Genomic DNA, 14,286 nt, shown 5'->3' with positions numbered 1-14,286 from the left:
AGGATTTGAATGTGTGTTCTGAACTCTAATTCCAGCACCCCAATGTTTATTTGCCTAAAGCTCAAATTGCTTTTCTGATAAAGGATTCAACTCCCTCCAAAGTCCTTCAAAACGGTTAAAAGTTCAAAGTAGAAATGGCCAAATATACAAAGAAAAAAAATTCTGTAGTCTATCAAATGTAATCCTGATGAGAAAAGAAAGATTAGTGAAAAATGGAGTGAGATATTCATTTTTATAGCTTTAATTGAACTGAGGAGATAACATGAGGGCTTACATAGAGCCCTGCACAATTTTCCAGGTCAGTCTTGAATCTAAGGGTCACCCTCTATTTTTTCAGGATTGTCAGTGTTTATTTTCATTGCTCTAGAAGGGTCATGCCATTGCTTTGATCTGACTGTCCAGCACAGCAGTGTTCAGCTGGTGGTTTCTAGAAGTCTGGTTATGACACATTGCTGAAAGCTGTGCTTACATTAAATGCATCTGGAAACCTGTCCTGTGCCCTTACTGTTGATCTTTGACCTAGTTCAATTCACTACCCAATGTGGTGTGGGCATCCTGCTATTATCCATTCACTATGGGTATACTGCCTTGTGTAGTGGTGGGAAAATCATGGCTTCACTGCTGGCACTTTACATGGGGGTTATATTCCAGGATGCTGTCATCAATGATCCCAATTGGATGCTTACTGTGAAACATGGGCACTGTTAGTGATGATAAAGTTGCCTAAGAAGTCAGACTGGGCATCACCTAGCAGCAAAATTCCTGATGTCATACTGAAGGGTTGACATAAACCTATAAAAGATGTCAGGAGCATCTTTGTCAGGAAAATGCTGACCCTTCTCCATTCCCTTTTCTCCCCCCCTTTCTTGTCAATCTGTGTAGTCCCATATAACATACTTGTGATAAGCCTAAAGAAAATTTTATCTATCCTAGTGTCTAACAAGGAAGAGGATCTGACCAGTCACAGATTTTCACTGGGGCTTTACTTGTTTGATTAGTGTAAGACATTTCCTAAATGGTCTAAAATAATCAATTTGTAAGATTATTAAAATTTGGATTGATAAGACAGGAAAAAAAATACCCTGAAGCCATGTGCTTCTAAGATTAATGAATGTTAGAGGTTGTTGTGAGATATGATAGTCTCAAGAAAAGGCAAGCAGAATGGAAAGAGCCCTAGAATTGGCATCAAAGAAGGCCTAGGTTTAAATCTTGCTTTTAATATTTATCAGCTATGTCACCCTGGGTGAGTCTTTTCTCTGGGCCTCAGTTTCCTACCTCACAGAGTTGTTTCAAGGATGATATAAGGTATAAAAAGTGTTCTCACAGTATTCCATAAATCCTGGCAATTATGTATTGTCTTTTGTTCAAATCACCTTCTGTAGGGCTTAGACTGAGATGAGAGAATGCGAGAAATCAAAAAAGCAAATAAAAAGCAAATGACAAATATATAGTCTTCTTACCATTATCTTGTCACTATCGATAATAGTGTTTAACCTGTGTGCAATGGTCAACACAGTACACTGATCAAACTTCTCACGAATGGTCTTCTGTATTAATTCATCCGTCCTGAAATAAGACAAAAAATTCAATGCAGAAGAGAAAATGCCAAAGAAAAAGAGAAAACAATAAAAAAGTATATTATACTTTAGTTGTGGGGAAGAAAAAAGTCCTTACATATAAAAATAAGTAAGAATACTTCTATTTTTTAAAACCAAAATTGGGGAAGGAGATGAATGACTAAGACATATTTTTTATAGAACGACAGAAAACAATTTTTACCTGGTAGGTAGCAAATTAAATATTCGCATTTTTTAAAAAAAGGATGTTTGTTCTATCTCCAGAAAAAGCACTAAAAGAATTTTGGGTACCATGACACTTTTATCATCCATTTATGCTATTATCAATGTTGTATCATAATAGCAAGACCCTTATTTCTGTACCTTGGATCCACATTAGCTGTTGCTTCATCGATAATCAATATTCGATTTTTCCTGAGAATAGCCCGGGCAAGGCAAACCAGCTGTCTTTGTCCCACACTAAAGTTGGATCCTGCTTCTGCCAACTCGGTATCCATTTTGCCTGGAAGATCTTCGATAGCTTCTTTAAGTTGTACCTGCAGGGAAGTAAAGGTGAAGGATGACTTTCTAAACTAATTCTTATTGAAGAAATAACGTCAATCAGCCATGGCATCTTCAAAGATTTTTTTACTTCAGGAGACATAAGTTGCTCGTGTCATCCCTAGCCCACAAATGCTTGAGTGACTAGGAGGGTTACTCCCAACAGTTAATTATGAGGCAAAGTATTGACATGTCAAGGCAAACTTTTTATTTTTTACTTTGGAGAACAAATGTAATGGGAACTTAGATACGTCTTTTGACAAATATCAACAAGCGTAACATTTATTTCAATCTTTTTACAAGTCTATTCATGATTCTATCGCATGCTAACATAGGCCATGCCAATTCCATTTTGAAACAGGCACTATAAGAATTCCTTAGGTTCAATGTGAGAAAATTTGTTATTTTTTATTTGAAAAGTAACTTCAGGGCCTGTGGTTCTCTGAATATCTATGTACTCTGACAGATAAATTACTATATTGGGTGGCTTGAAAATATACTTTTATCTAGAAATAGATATTTTTCAAGAAGAAAAAAAGGTAAAACCTATTTCATGAGATCTATTGCCTGATTTCTTTGGGGATCCCTCCAAATTTTGGTCCCATCTATAAACTTCAAGTGTTAATTTAACTTCATTTCCAACGCTTTGAGCCTAACACATTCAATTCCATAACAAACATACATTAAATCAAGATACTATGCAAGGCAATGGGGAATAAAAGATGAAGACCACATTATCTCTGTCCACACAAAGATTAAAATACAATAAATTACTTTGGCTTCACATTAAAAATCTTTTAGCTCTAGCCTATCTTTCCAGGCTTATATTACTGTACTTTACCATTTTGTTTTTTTCCCACCCAAATTAGATACTTGCCGTTCTCTCTATGGTTATCCCATAGACTATTTATCCCTCATAGGTGAAATGCACTCCCCTTCTGGGCACCACCCAGCTCCCTTCAAGGTTTGGCCTGGTTCATGTGTCACCTCCTACAGAAAAAAGAATGGAAGGAAGGAAGGAGGAGGAAGGAAGGAAAGGAGTGAGAAAAGGAAGGAAGAAAGGGAAAGAAGAGAGGGAGGGAGGGAGGAGGGAAAGAATGGAGGAAAGAAAAAAGGAAGGAAGGAAGGAAAGAGAAAGGAAGGAAGGAAAGAGAAAGAAGCACAGAGGAAGAGGAGGTTTGGGGCATCTAAACTTATAGTACAAGAAAAAGACACATTAGCAAAGAAGACTAAGAAGAAGTGGTCAAAGTGATAGCAAGTAAATGCAGAAACTTTAGTGTTACATAAGCCAACAGAGGAGAGAAATATAGATAATAAGGTGTACTGTATTATTCTGAAGTATGTCATTCCCTCTAAACCAAAAGGACAGTTGTTTTGTTTATGGTAATTCTACTTTCATAAAACTGTGGTTTACAGGTAACTAATCTCTTAATCTCCAAGAATGATTTCATGGGCTACCACTGGTATGATGGCATAGTTCTAAGAATATGTGATTTGGAAAAGGGTTTTAATGGAGACATTAGGCAATTACGGTTCAACAATTCAACAAATATTTCTGAAGTGCTTATGTGCATGGGGCTAAGAAGGCCAAAATCATATAGTCTCATGTCCTTGAGGAGTTCACATAATGATTATATATAGGAAGCCGAAGGGGTCAACAAACCAGCTCATTAAATAATGGTGACAGCTAAAGCATCCAACAATTACAATTATAAATAACAAAAATCAAAAGTATAAAGGCAAACTAGTTTTTAACCATGTAACAATAGCTATGAAATGAAAAAGTTCATTTTCAAAGCCTGCTTAGAGTCAGGGTCTTTTAAAGCTCTAAGAAACGAGAAAGTGGGGTTCAGGGTAAATGATTGGCAGGTGCTTGTCTCTAAGGGTGTGGAGAACCTACGTCCTCAAGGTCATATGTGGCCCTCTAGGTCTTCAAGTGCGGCCCTTCGACTGAATCCAAACTTCAAAGAACAAATCCCCTTAATGAGAGGATTTGTTTTGTAAAACTTGGACTCAGTCAAAAGGCTGCACCCAAGGACCTAGAAGGCCACATGTGGCCTCAAGGATGCAGGTTTACCACCCTTGCTAGAACAATATTTCCTGAGTTGTCTTCAGGGAAGTAATGTAATACAGCAGAAAGAACACTGGACTTGGTATCAGGAGATCTATTATCTGTATGACTGTGAGAGAGTCATTTTACTTCTGCAAAATGGTCCTAGGGCAGCGAGGTGACACAGTGTATAGAGCACTGGGCCTGGAACGAGGAAGACCTGAGTTCCAATCTGGCCTCAGAAACTTACTAGCTGAGTGACCCTGGGTCACTTAACCCTGTTTGCCTGTTTTCTCATTTGTAAAATAAGCTAGAGAACGAAATGACAAACCACTCCAGTATCTTTGCCAAGAAAACCCCAAACAGGTTGTGAAGAGGCAGACATGACTGAAAATGACTAAACAACAATAAAATGGTCCTAATTGTAAACCTTAAAAGAATCTACAACATAGCAACATAAACGGTATAATTTCAATTTTCTTTGAAAAAGAAAACAACAAAAGACCAAAAATTAAAAGACCATGGGGACAGGCCTGTTGTTTTTAGAACTTGTACCAAGTTCTAGCTCCTGCTCTGCCACAACCTCAATATTTCTGGCACCTAACTGATAGTATTTCCGACTTGATAAAACCACCCATAGCCTGTACTCAACCCAGGGTCACAAACATGGAAGTAACACTTTGAAAATCCCCACAAACATTGCTCTGGACCGTGCAGTTTCATTAAATAGCATATCTTCTCCTTCTAGGAGCCAACACAGAGTAAACTGACATCCTTTAACACATACTTGGAACAAATTGCTTTCTATGGGCTAGACAACGTCCATTTCCATTAATGAAAATGAATCCTGTCAAGAGTCATTACTCCAACCATCACAAATAGAGGTAACCTATGGAATTTAACAAGGTCTTTGAGGAAGTTTTAAAAGCTCCATAAGTAACCCTTGCTATTTTATTACCATCAAAAAGGTCTAAGATTACTTCCTAATATATCTTGATGAAAAAAAAGCAATCAGTAACTAACTCATATTGGGCAATAGTAAAGCTACAAAGGAGGCAATGAGGAATAACAGAGTAGTGTACAAGAATACAATCTGGAAACCTATATTCTAGAGTTCTAGCTTTGTCATTAATTGGATGGATAATTCTAGGTTAAATTATAAAAGGCCACACCTCTCTATGTCCATTTCTTCATCTGGGTCTTTCCAACACATTACAGGTATTTGTGTTCGTGTCTTATAGCCTTAGACAATAACCTCCTTGAGGGTGTAGGATGTGAATTTTCATTTCAGTAAAATGGAGCACATTGCTTTGCAACAGTGGAGAGTTAATAATGAATCTGGGCCAGGTAATTTTAAAAATTATGCCAATTCCTAAAATACTATTATCCTAAGTTGCTTTTTCTTTTTCAAGTTGTATATTCCCAATGCCTTTAATTTTTCCATTTAGGTTTTATTTTTTAATCTCTATGTTTTCTTAAAATTCTCCATATTCCTCGTAAGTTTTGGGGCATAAATTGAATCACGTGCAAATATTTCCAATTTGTATTCCTGAAAAGGTGCATAAAAATTGAATTTTTATGTCAAATTCCACTTTCTTACTGAATTTCAGGATACATTTGGAAGTAATCCTCTTACAAACTCTCAAAAGGTAGCAAAATTACCCTTATGAATAGATTTAAATTTTTTTCACATTTTAAAGAAAACCAGTACTTTTTTAATGAAATATTATTGGTACTACTCAAAACTAATTGCAAGTGATTCTATACTTTCTTTAATCTTCCATTATCCTCCAATAAAGCTTTAAAAACTCCCCTCTTTTGGTTGTGCTTCCCTAGCTTTCAGCCTTGGCTCATTCTGAGCTTTAGGACTCCTGACACCATTCTTTTAGACTTGCCATGCTTTGGGATTCATCTGCAATCACTTGTGCTCTGTTTCATAAAAATTGTTGCGTTTCTTATACTCTGACAGTCTCTTTGAACAAGACCCCCTTTGTGTCTTCAGAATGTCATTCTAGAGGGCTTACTATCCTGAGTTTCCTGTGAACTCTTGTAAATTTTTTTTTGATAGACATCAAATTGTCATTGCCTAATTTAGGAAAATTTTTTAAAAATCCAGATGCTATTGGACTTCATTGTGGTTATATTTGATTTCCATAGGAAGGAGCACAGGCAAGAAAGGAGGGAGGAAAGGAGAAAAGGATGGGGGAAAGGAAGGAAGGAAAGAAGAAGGAAGAAAGGAAAGACGGAAGGAAATTGGGTGGAAATTTTGCCCCAATGAAGGCCATGGACTCTCTTTCAGTTTCTTTTCAGCTTTGAATGCTATGTATTCTATGGGAATCAGTAAAAACATTACAATTTCTTTTAAGCTGTTCAAAGGGGGCAGAATGGAATTTGAACTTATCATCATATCACAAAGGAAGTGAAAATCCTTTAATTTAATGAACCCCAACCCAATGACAACCCTATAGACTATTGGTCAAACTTTCCAGTTTGCTGTTATCTGAAAATGATCAGCTCTAATCCAGTAAACATTGATAAAATTGTCAATAATACTGGACTCAGAATCAGCCCATAATGAACATAATTTATTATGTTATTATGGGTTAGAACATAACGATGGGAAGAAGGGAACTATGTATATAATGTGGGTAGACAATGATAAGAAAAGGAATATGTCCATAGAACATGGTTAAGTTTGAGTTCAGATACTTCCTTTTCCACTAAGTAGTTTTAAGTAGTAATTGAAGAAACCTGAGGAATTTGAATGTCCTTAAGGAAATGGATTTAAGGCCCTTTAAAGATGAAACTCGGTTAAAGATGAACCAATGGAAAGAGTTCAATATTTAATCCAAGTACCTAATACTTTTTGAAGAAAGATTAATGCTATAGGTCTGGATTTCATTTCATTTTACAAATATGTAAACCTGGTTATCAAATACTTAATCATTGTCTTGTCTGAATTCCACTGAGACATTCTAAAATTCCATTTTTATGTTGTTAACATTTCGGTCATTTTCAGTATTTCTAAGGAAGTTAGAAAATAACAAGGAACTCTGCTGGAGACAATTTAAAACTGGGGTTCTAAGGATGAAACAAGTTTATGTTTTGTCAAAAGTTCAAAGATACAGAATTTAGTTACAGATAGAATTGTTTTTCTAGCAACACCTCAGTTTATTTTCAGTGCCTTTATTTATTAAAATTCTTATACCTAAGAGTACATTGATAGTTTTTCCCTCCAGTCTGTCACCTATTTAAAATATGAGCAAGGCTTATTGAGACAATGTTATCATAAACTATTGTAATGGAACTGGTTGAAAAATTGGCACAAAATTCAGAATAATTTTAGCCTACTAATCAGCTAAATATTAGTCAATCAAGATAAACATTTATCAAGCACTTACTATTTGTCGGGTATTGACTGAATTAGGCATTGGAGATATGAAGACAAAAATGGAAGTCTTCGCCCTCAAGGATTTTATACATTTTATTGGGTAAGACATTATGTATGTGGATACATGCATATACACCTGCACACAGATATTGTTTCCTATCTGCTAGGATTAGAAAGGATCAGGGAAATTCTGACGAGGGGTGAGTTTGGAGGAAGAAATGAGTTCCATTTCAGTTGTATTGAATTTGGATGCCAATCAGATACCCATTTTGAAATGTCTCCTAAGCAGCTGGTGATAAGAGATGAGAACTAAGGAGAAAGACTAGATATGGATCTACAGCTCAGGGAGTCATCCGCATGGAGATAACTGAACCCACGGGAGCTTATGGTTATCAAGTGAAGAGAGCACAAGACAGAGTACCGGAGGCATACCTACTATTAAGGGGTTGGATATAGGTGATAATCTAGAAGAGGAGTCTTAGAAGAAGTGGTCGGACAGGTTAGAGAACTAAGTGAGTATAATAAAATGAAAATCCCCAAAGAAAAGAATGTCTTAGAGGTTGGTCAACAGTATACCTACAGAATCCAGAAGGATGAGAAGCGAGTCCAAAAGACTCAGCAATTAAATTCTTGATAATTTTGGAGAAGACAGTTTCTGTAAGGCTGGGTGTCAGATCGCAAGTATCGAGAATTGAGTGAGAGGTAAGAAGTGAAGACATTGAGTGGGCTAGATAATGAGGATTTTTAAAGGATCGTTTAAAGACCTGGGAATGTTTGTTAACAGGATGGAATGAGTCATCAGATAGGAAACAGATTATGGCCCTTGGAAGTCACCATGTCTAAAGCCCTCATTTTACAAATGGGGGGACCTGAGGCCAAGAGAGATTAAGTGACTTGTCCACAGTTATACAAGATGAGAGAATTAGAGATGATGCCAAGTGTCTTTGAGATATTAAGTAGGGGGAAAAAGGGAACCTAGGGGTGAATGGCCTCTAGTTTCTCAGTAAAGCAGGAGGAAAGGTCTTCTGTTGAGGTGAGGAGAGAAGTGCTATGAGAGACTGGAAGGAAAGAGGGGTCTGGAATAGCTATAGTGGGGAATGTAACACAAAATAAATAAATAAATAGGAAGGAATAAAAGGGTTGGAGTAAGGGCCCAGTGGAAATTAGAAACTAGAGGAACTGGTGGGAGTAATCCAGACTTTGCTATACCTATGAGATGTATTTAGATTTTATGTAAGAGAAACACATTATAACAAATTAAATAAACACCTAATATATGAACAAGAGCATTGTGATTGACAATGGGAGCAGATATGTATTTTAAATAGGCATTGTCTCTGCCCTCATGGCACTTACAGTCCAAAAGGAGGGATGAAGTCTAATTACAGGTAACTGTAACATATCATATGTGCGTATATTACACACCATATGTATTAGAGAAGCACAGGACAAACCACAATGTGAGGGCTAGAGGGAAGAGACAGGTGACACTGGATGGTAGGATCAGGGAAGGCTGAATGGATTTTGTCTGGATTAATTTATTAGCTAGACAGCCTATGGATGTTTAGTTATGAAATAAGTTGTGAAATCATTTACCTGCAACTACAATTCACAGTCTCTGTAACAAAAACAATACCACCACTGAATAAATATGCACCCAATTCATATGAAGAAATTGACAATCTTAAATACCCCCAAATGGCCAATTACCTTCCAAACAGAAGATGAAATAATGTGTCTATTTTCTAACAATCCCTCTAATATAGATTATTCCCATCTTTTGTCACTTTGCAAGGCAAGAAGTTTATAGGGTAAGAAGTTAAAATTCAGGGTTGTTTTGATTTGCATTTTTTTGATTATTTGTGATGAGAGCATTTGTTCATTTGGTTGTTAATAATTTGTAATTTTTTTGAAAACTGATTGTTCACATACTTTTATCATTTATCTTTTGGGGAATTGGCTGTGTGTGTGTGTGTGTGTGTGTGTGTGTGTGTGTGTCTATTAATTGCTTATATATCTTAGACACCAAACCCTTATCAGAGACATTTAATACCAAGATTTCCCCCACCCACCCACTCATCAACCACTTTCCTTCTTATCCTAGGTGCACTGATATTGTTTGTTCATAAGTTTTTCAGTTTCATGTAATCAAAATTATCCAAGTAATCTTTTGTAATTTCCATTATCTTTGGTTCAGAATGAATCTCCTACCCATAGCTGTGAGACATATATGATCTACTTCTCTTAATTTTTTTATAGTATAATATTTAATATTAAGGTCATATATTCATTTAAAATGTATTGTGACATATGATATAAAGTGTGGTCTAAGCCTAATTTCAGCCAAATTGCTTATCAGTTTTACCAGCTCCACTGTTTCTGATTCTTCCTTGTCTAGTCTGCTCCACTGACCTAAATAATTATTTTTCAACTAACACAAAATAACTAATTAACCATAATAAATATGCTTTTTTTTATTGCTGCTTTAGTTTAGTTTTAGGGCTGGAGGGCTACTCTCCTTCATCCTTACCTCTTTTATTATTGCCCTTAATATTCTAGATCTTTTATTTTTCCAAATGAATTTTGTCATTTTGTCCAGTTCTGTAAAGTATTCCTTTGATAACTGATTAGCATAGCATTAAAATTGCAAATTAACTTTGTTAGTATTTTAATTTTTATTATACTGGTATACTCCAGCCATGAGCACTGCACATTTCTTCAGCTATTAGAGTTGTTCTTTATTTCTTTAAGTATCAATTTAGAATAAAATCTATACAAGTGTTTTGTGTGCTTTGGTAGATTTATCCTTAGATATTTTATGCATTTTATAATAATTTGGAAGGTACTTCTGCATTATTGTCTTGGATTTTGTTATTATTTTATAGAAAGGCAGCTGATGCTTGAGGGTTTATTGTATAGATTATAACTTTGCTGAAGCTATTGTTTCAGTTAATATCTTTGCTGATTCCTTAATATTTCTTTAGTAAACCAACATATCACCAACAAATAGGGCTAGTGTTATCTCCTCTATACCTAGCTCTACACCTTTAATTTCTGTCTCACTACTGTAGCTAGAATTTACAGAATTATATTGATGAGTTTGGGCATCCTTGCTTCACTCTAGAATTTACTGGGAAAGGTTCTTGTACATCTCCATTGCATAAGGTTGCTTTTGGTTTTGGTAACTTTTTATATTAAAAAAGTTCCCTCCATGCCTATACTTTGTAGGATTTTTAGCATAAATGAGTGTTATACTTTGTCAAAAGCCTTTTCCTCATTCATGGAGATAATCATGTGGTTTCATATGTTTTTATTTTTAACATAATTATGTTGACTGTTTTCCACCCTTGCATCTGTGGTATAAATCTAATTTGGTCATGATGATCCTTGTGTAAGTTGCTGTAGTCTGACAGGATTTTATTTAAATTTTTAAAATCAGTTTTAATTAATGATATTGGTCAATAGCTCTCTTTCTGTGTTTTATTCTTTTCTGGTTTAGATATTAGGACTATACCTGTCTCAAAAAAGGAATCGGTATTCTTGTTTGCAATTTTTGAGAATAATTTGTGTAATATGGGTACTAAATGTCATTTAAAAGTCTGATAGAATTATCCTATTCATCAGTTCCTTAACAGGAATAATTTCCTTTTCTGATATTGGATTATTCAATTTGATCTCTATTGTTCAGGTTTATATTTTTTGAATGTTTTACTCTATTTCTTTTGTGTTCTCAGTTTTCTTAGTATGTAACAGTGCATAGTAGGTTCTGATAATTCTTTTTTTTTTCCTTTTGGCTTTGTTGTGAATTTTTTCAGAAGATCTTCTGCTCTATTCTTTTTAATTAGATTGGTTAAATGTTAATTAATTTTATGGATGTTTTCAAAGAAGCAGCTTTTAGTTTTATAATTTCTATAGCTTTTTTGGGGTTATTGTTCTTGTTTCTTGTTTGTCTATTTCTCCTCTAATTTTTCACCTCTCCTTTTAGGTTTATTAAAGTTTCTTTGTTGGCATTCTAAGGTTTAAAAATGCATACTGAATCCATTAACTCACTCTTTTTCTTTCTTTATCTTAAAACACTTATTTTTAAAATATGGAATAGCTCTCAGGGAAGGTGAGGGGTGAGGGTTACTGGGGGTAATTACAGTGAAAACTTATTTAAAACAAATAAATAAAAGAGTAGCTGAGCAGATAAGCTTCCTCTCAAAACCTCCCATTTTATATAACAATATTAACACATAAAATTGAAATAAAGGAGATTTTACAAATTACCTCTTCCAAGGCATTCCACAATTCTTCATCTGTGTGCTCATTAAAAGGATCCAAATTTTTTCTCATTGTTCCAGTGAATAAAACAGGTTCCTAAAATTTCAATAAAATGTCTATCAATGCATGAAGTTGAGTACACGGACAAAGATTTATTCATTTATTTTAACAAAAATATAATAAAGCATAAAATGTCACTAAACTTCAAGTAACAAATACTAGTGAATATATATAGCTTCTATATTTGCTCAACATAGCACCTATATCATAGATAGCTAAACATCAGAATATATAATTTTTCTGGTGATATTTGTTTAACAGGAAAAACCACGATTCCAGTTATTTGATGAACCTTACTTCAAGGGTATCAGTAAAAATCAATGGTAGATCCAAATGTAGTACTTGGGAAATATGAATAGCATGATTAGTTAAGACTTGTGACTTGAGGGGAAATTGCTAAACATCATTACACCAGCACTGAATGATAAACAAGGACATTTTTCTCCATTGGTAAAAGATATTGCTGGTATGGGGAGTCTCCTGGACTAATACAACAGGGACTTTCTGTTCCTGCCTGAAGGAGAAATGAACTAATGGGAATTGCAGCACCCTTTCTATTAAGAGACTTAAGCTGATATCTACTTTATCTTTTCCATTTATCCACTGGGACAGATGCCCTACTATTATTAACCATAAGGGTGGGATAAGATGAAAACCATTTTGAGGCGTGTCATAATAAAAGTATGGACATTTAAGAACTCACTTCTTAACTTCAGGAGAAGTTGGGGATCCGATGTCCCCTGCATTATGTTTTTTTCTCGATTCTAATGATTATGTAAGTTTAAACAAGAAACCACTATGCACATAACAATCAGATGATGCGACTAACATTTTCTCACAAGGTATATAACATCAGACAAATGACGTATAAGGAAGTAGGTAGCAAAAGAACAAAACTGTTATTCACCCTCAGAGAAACAGAGGGCAAATAAGTATAGTATGGTCTTACATAGATGCATATGAATATATATGTCTATATAGTAGTATGATTACAGATATTCAAGTATAGGTATGTAAATAAGTATGTGCATATAAGGGTACATATATATAAATGTGTGTGCATATATATACATACATATGTATATGTCTATATATGTATGGCTTTATATTATGTATACACACATATAAACATACACACACAACACTTAATTGTAGCCTTTGGGGGTGGGGGAGAAGCAGAGGAAAAAACAACAAAGTAAAAAGTACACAGCAGAGAACAGAAGAAAACTTACAAGGAAGCAAAGAAAAGATGGACAGCTCTCAACACAATGCATAGTATTTATTATATAGGCTTTCTTGAAATGGAAATTTATTGCTGTACATTTTGAATCCTCTCTTACCTTCTGCAGTGCACATGGCAATGCTTTTTTTCCCTTTTCTTATTTCGTATTTAAGTTTTAATATTTAAGTTCATAATGTTTCTTTTTCTTTTCTCATTATGTATTAAGTTTTGGTATTTGAGTTTAAAATTTAAAAAATTATGAAAAAAATAAATTTGGGGGGAATGAAAGAAATTTCTTCCTCTCTAGAAAAGGAAAAAAAAAAAAGAATAAAACTGGCTGATTTTGGAGGGGCAGTGGAGTACAGATGTTCAGAGTTTCACAGTTAGAAGGAGTAACAATAAAAAACAGGACTGTATCATTTTACTGGGCTCTACTATTCAGACTTTGGTCTGTCCTTCATTGCGGTGGTGTCCTGAGATACATATCTCAAAGTATTCCCTCTATTTTTCAGACAAGCAGGAACATGGGTTAGGGCAGGGGTGGGCAATCTATAGCCTTGACGCCACATGTGACCTTCTAGGTCCTTGGGTGTAGCCTTTTGACTGAGTCCAAGTTTTCCAGAACACATCCTTTTATTAAGGGGATTTGTTCTTTGGAGTTTGGATTCAGTCAAAGTGCTACATTTGAGGACTAGAGGGCCACATGTGGCCTCGAGGCTGCAGGTTCCCCACCCCTGGTTTAGGGGAAAGAGTTCTGGACTTGGGGCAAAATGATTTGGGTTAAAACCACAGCTCTATCACCTGTGTGACTCTGGGCACTACTTCAGATTCCACATCTGTAAAACAAGGAGAGTGGAACTGATGAGAGGTTCTTAATCAGGAGTCCATGGACCAACCCCCAAAGGATCTGTGCTTAGATTTCAGGGGGTTCATGAACTTGCATGGGAAAAAAATACATCTTTATTTTCACTAATGTCTTACTGAAATTTAGCATTCCCTTCAATTGTTTAAAAGCACTATTTTGAGAAGGGGATGTGTGGATAGTGTGCTGGGCCTGGAGTTAGGAAGACTTATCTTTCTGAGTTCAAATCTGGCCTCAGACACTAGCTGTGATACCCTGGGCAAGTCACTTCACCCTGTCTGCCTCAGTTCCTCATCCGTAAAATGAGCTGGAGAAGGAAAT

General features: G+C 35.4%; 1 protein-coding gene across 1 annotated transcript in view; it reads right to left on the bottom strand.

Annotated features, from left to right (window-relative positions):
- Positions 1-14,286, bottom strand: part of ABCC4 (ATP binding cassette subfamily C member 4) — a 261,117-nt gene that overhangs the window by 22,262 nt on the left and 224,569 nt on the right. The window contains exons 27-29 of the mRNA XM_027855684.1: positions 11,828-11,917; positions 1,941-2,113; positions 1,461-1,566 (exon numbers count right to left, since the gene is read on the bottom strand). Of these exons, the coding sequence (XP_027711485.1) occupies positions 1,461-1,566; positions 1,941-2,113; positions 11,828-11,917 (369 nt within the window). The remainder of the gene's footprint in view (positions 1-1,460; positions 1,567-1,940; positions 2,114-11,827; positions 11,918-14,286) is intronic.

This window comes from Vombatus ursinus, unplaced genomic scaffold, assembly GCF_900497805.2.
Source record: "Vombatus ursinus unplaced genomic scaffold, bare-nosed wombat genome assembly UNPS02011014.1, whole genome shotgun sequence".
NCBI classification, from domain to species: Eukaryota; Metazoa; Chordata; class Mammalia; order Diprotodontia; family Vombatidae; genus Vombatus; species Vombatus ursinus.
Note: the sequence above shows the minus strand (reverse complement) of the source record. Positions and strands in the feature narration are given on the sequence as shown.